Source organism: Humulus lupulus, chromosome X, assembly GCF_963169125.1.
Source record: "Humulus lupulus chromosome X, drHumLupu1.1, whole genome shotgun sequence".
In the NCBI taxonomy this organism is placed as follows: Eukaryota; Viridiplantae; Streptophyta; class Magnoliopsida; order Rosales; family Cannabaceae; genus Humulus; species Humulus lupulus.
The window spans coordinates 186,263,814-186,267,828 of NC_084802.1; the positions used below are offsets into that span (position 1 = coordinate 186,263,814).

At 32.0% G+C, this 4,015-nt stretch overlaps 1 protein-coding gene across 1 annotated transcript; it reads right to left on the reverse strand.

Moving 5' to 3' along the window:
- Positions 1–771: 771 nt before the first annotated feature.
- On the reverse strand, positions 772–2,891 carry LOC133804289 (SPX domain-containing protein 2-like). The gene is made up of 3 exons (XM_062242444.1): positions 2,454–2,891; positions 1,702–1,828; positions 772–1,285 (listed from the first exon to the last, which is right to left on the reverse strand). Exons 1-3 carry the CDS (start codon positions 2,736–2,738, stop codon positions 981–983), a joined length of 717 nt encoding a protein of 238 aa, XP_062098428.1. The 5' UTR covers positions 2,739–2,891; the 3' UTR covers positions 772–980.
- Between the last annotated feature and the right edge of the window lie 1,124 nt (positions 2,892–4,015).

Consider the following 4,015-nt stretch of genomic DNA (forward strand, 5'->3'; position numbering starts at 1 on the left):
CCCATACGATTTTTGCCCCTATATCCGAAATCCAAAATGAAGTTCTCGCCTTGAAATGATTCACAACTTACCCCTAGATCTGAAATCCAAGCTCGAAAATTAGTATAGATTAAGATAATGGTGTCTGCCTTGTTTTTTTTGTGTATGAGAGCTTGAGAGATAGAGAGGAAAAATGTGAGAGATGGAGAGGGAGAAGATAATAGGAGAAAAAGGTATGAAAATTTATGATAGAGACATTTTGGGAATCCAGAAGAATACTAGAATAAAAACATGTTTGTTCTACAATAAAAAAAAGAAAGGCATAACATAGAGTCTAGACTCAACTGATGGGTTACCCCACTCGTAACAACTTTTAAATTATCAAGAGTAGGAGAACGTGAAGTGAAGATATAGGCGGAGCAGGACAAGACCTAGGGCCCAACTGAATACAGGCCCCAGTTTTTTTCTTTCTAAAAAAGCATTATTTGTATACATTTTGCAAAAATATCATTTTTCTATATATATATTTTTGCATTGGAGGCTCAATAATTTGTTTTTTTCAGCCTTGTGTTGAATATGATTACGCTGTAATAAACATGCCCTTAATCTGTCCTAATCTTCTTGCATTCATACTAAGCCGGCGGCCTACAGTCCACCTCAATTCAGAAATCCAGAACCAAGATTCTAACAAAGTCTATGTAATGTTGGAAAGTCCTCACACTTGACAGAGTTGGTCTTTTGAAAATTGGTATTTTTATTTTTAATTACAAACTTGAAAATAGAACAGAAGAGTTGTTGCACGCCCCAGATGCACCGTGCATAAAGGCATTTTCTATTTGGCGAAACTTAATGTACAGGTACAGCAGGAGAGAAAGAAAAGAAGTAGTAAATGAAAAAGAAAACAAAGAGTGAGCTCCGTATTTGACTGATTATACTATATTTCCCCAAATGACTAATTTGGTGGCTTATCTAACAAGTAAACTCTCTCACACTTTCATTCACTACTCTTCTGCATCTCTATGCAGCTGCGAAATGGAATGTGGACCCACAGTTGAACTTTCACCCCTAATATCCTTCAAGACTTGCAAGGCCAATAAAGTTAGCTTCACGTACGTGCTCTCTAATTGCTCAATCTCTACAAGCTCATTCCTTGAAAATATGTTATCTAGCATTGTCCCGCACTCCTCCACCAGCGTCTTGACCACATCAGTACTGAAAAATGGTTCCTGCAAGACGCCTTGTATAAAGGATGCGCGAATAAGAGCTCCACTTAGCTTGTCGTGTTTCTTTGTTATTTTCACTAGTCCTGTGCATAGGATATCAACATCAGAAACATGACAAACAATAGAAAAAGAACAAGGAGAAACCACATCCTTCTCTTGGGTAGAATTCTTCATTTCATTATTTACTCTTTCTATTCCTATACATGGAGTTTTAAATGATCTAAAAAGAGTTCCACACCTCATATTCTAATGTCATATTGACAGACAATTTCAGGGAAGACAAGACAAGACATTGAATATGAGCTTTAGATTTCCATTAACATCGTAGTTTTAAATTTCTTTTTGTTAGAAAAGAAACCCTCAACGTGTTTATATTACAATATGATAATCAATGATGTCAACTTCTTCTCATACCAAAATCTCAAATTTGCCAGGACGAAGCATATATAGACTAAACGAACAGTCAGTCAGCCAGCCAGCCAGGGGTTTTAAGAATTACCTGTGTAATTAAGAATGCTGTAAATCTCAAGCAAAACCATCTCTCCATGAAGATCCACCAACTTCTTCCCTACTTCTGTCACATCTTCATTTGAATCCCTAGCCTTTGTTATTCTGTCTCGCAGCTCCTGCACTCCATGAACACAGAAGACAACAAATAAGCATATGTAAATAAGTTAAAGATTCGCAAAATCTACGCACACCATGTGATAACAAGCAGAACCACAGTGTAAGAGGACATATTAATGCTTCAACACTTGAATTGTAGCATGGTTAAACAACAATTCCTTCTTTAAAATTCTCTCTTCTCTTTTCCCCTAAACAAGTAACATTGGACAGTGCTAGGGTTAGCTAGATAGATACGTTCATACCCATGAACAATATTTCCCTCATTTCAAGTGCTTTTGCAAGAAAACAAAGCTCTGAATTCAAGATTCTCACCAAAACTGAAAAAATAAGACAAAATAAAATATAGGTCTCCACAACATATATACAGAAAACCCAATAATAGTAACAACTTAGTGATAATTTATTCTACGTTTTGGCTATATATTAAAAGCAACACATATATATACATATGATATATACATACAACTCATTCCTAATGGTCCAACCATTAATTTAAATCAAAGAAAAAAAAAATTCTAGCGAGAAAAACAGACGATACCCAAATATAAAAAGAAATACTTTAACTCATAAATAAATTCTAATTGAAATAGAAAGAAAGAAAGAAAGAAGAAGAAGAAAAAATACCTTCCATGCAATGATATAATCTTCCTCTTTCTGAACGAAGAATTCATTGAACTTGTGAATCTCGTCATTCAAAAGCTGCAAGAATACGGCAACCTCCTCCGTGACCTCGGCTTCTTCTTCATCATCGGCGTGGGATAGTTTGGAACGCTTGGGTGGCGATTTGTTACAAGACTTTGGGTAAAAAAATTTCAACTGCTTCTTCAAGGACTTGTAGGAGAGAAACCTGTCTCGCCATTCGGGAAAAATCTCCTCAAGAAGGCTGCTGAGGATCTTCCAGAACTTCATGGTGTAGCTAGCACTGGTAGCAGACAGGGGATCGATTGATGGTTTGGCAAGGAGAAATGAATGGGTTTGAATTTGATCAAAAACATTATAAAGAAGAGAAAAATGGAATTAGACTTTAGAATATTCGGTCTGTGGATTTTGGGGGAATATACTCTGTTTCATTATAAGGTAATCTGAAAGATTTTATTTTATTTTATTTTATTTTGGAGTTATATATATATATATATATATTTTTTTTGTATAATTACGTGTTACTTTCTGTTAGGACAAATTAAGAAAAAAATGAATATAACAATACAGTTTTTAAGTAGAATGTTTTTATTTTTGTTCTGTTTGTTTGTAAATTATTTGTGATTTTAGTTGAGAAATTATTGACCAAAATTGTATTTAAGTTTCTATTTTAACCATTTTATAAAATATAGGATCAAAATCTAATTTGTTAAAACACAGAGTTCAAACAGGTAATAAGACAAAATATATGGTCCAAAAAAATATAAATTATTTTATTTTTTTAAATTCTTATTAAGTAATAACATGAACTCAAATATTATATACAGCGACAAAATAAGTACCCAAATATTATATATAATAATAATAATGTATCACTATATTTTAAAACAGTGAATCTCATTTTAATAAATGGATCATTACTCGTTCTTATTTTCACTCGTGGAGTGGTTGCGTGACCGGTGGATTCTATGCCTTTTATTATTGTTTTGCTAAAGTATTTAGAATATTCTTTCTTTGTATTCCCCGTTTATTTAAAATATACATAAAAATCTTATTCTTTCTTACGACATCATCGTAATAATAATAATAATAATATATAAAATGTCGTCGGTTATACTCTTAGTTTTGACTGACAAAAGTAATGCATTAGAAATGTTTGTCTCTCCTCTCCTCTCCTCTTGTGATCTTTCTCCACCAAAAAACAATATAAACAAAAAGAATGTTATTAAGAAGTTGTGTTTATGATTCTAATTTATCTTTTGGAGTTAAATTTACACTTCATAAACATGTAAATACATTAATTTTTTTATTAAAAATATTGCATATATATCTATCCTTAATTTAAATGATTAAAATATACTATATTATATCTTTAATTTTAGGGATTTTTTCATTAATACATAGATTTAAAATATTTTGTGCAAAAATACCGTTTTTAAATATTTCATTCATTAATATATAACTTTAAGATTTTTTTGTGTCCACCAATTTTTTTGAAGTATCTTCTTTTCCAATTTTTTAAGATTGATATATTTATTGGAAGGAAA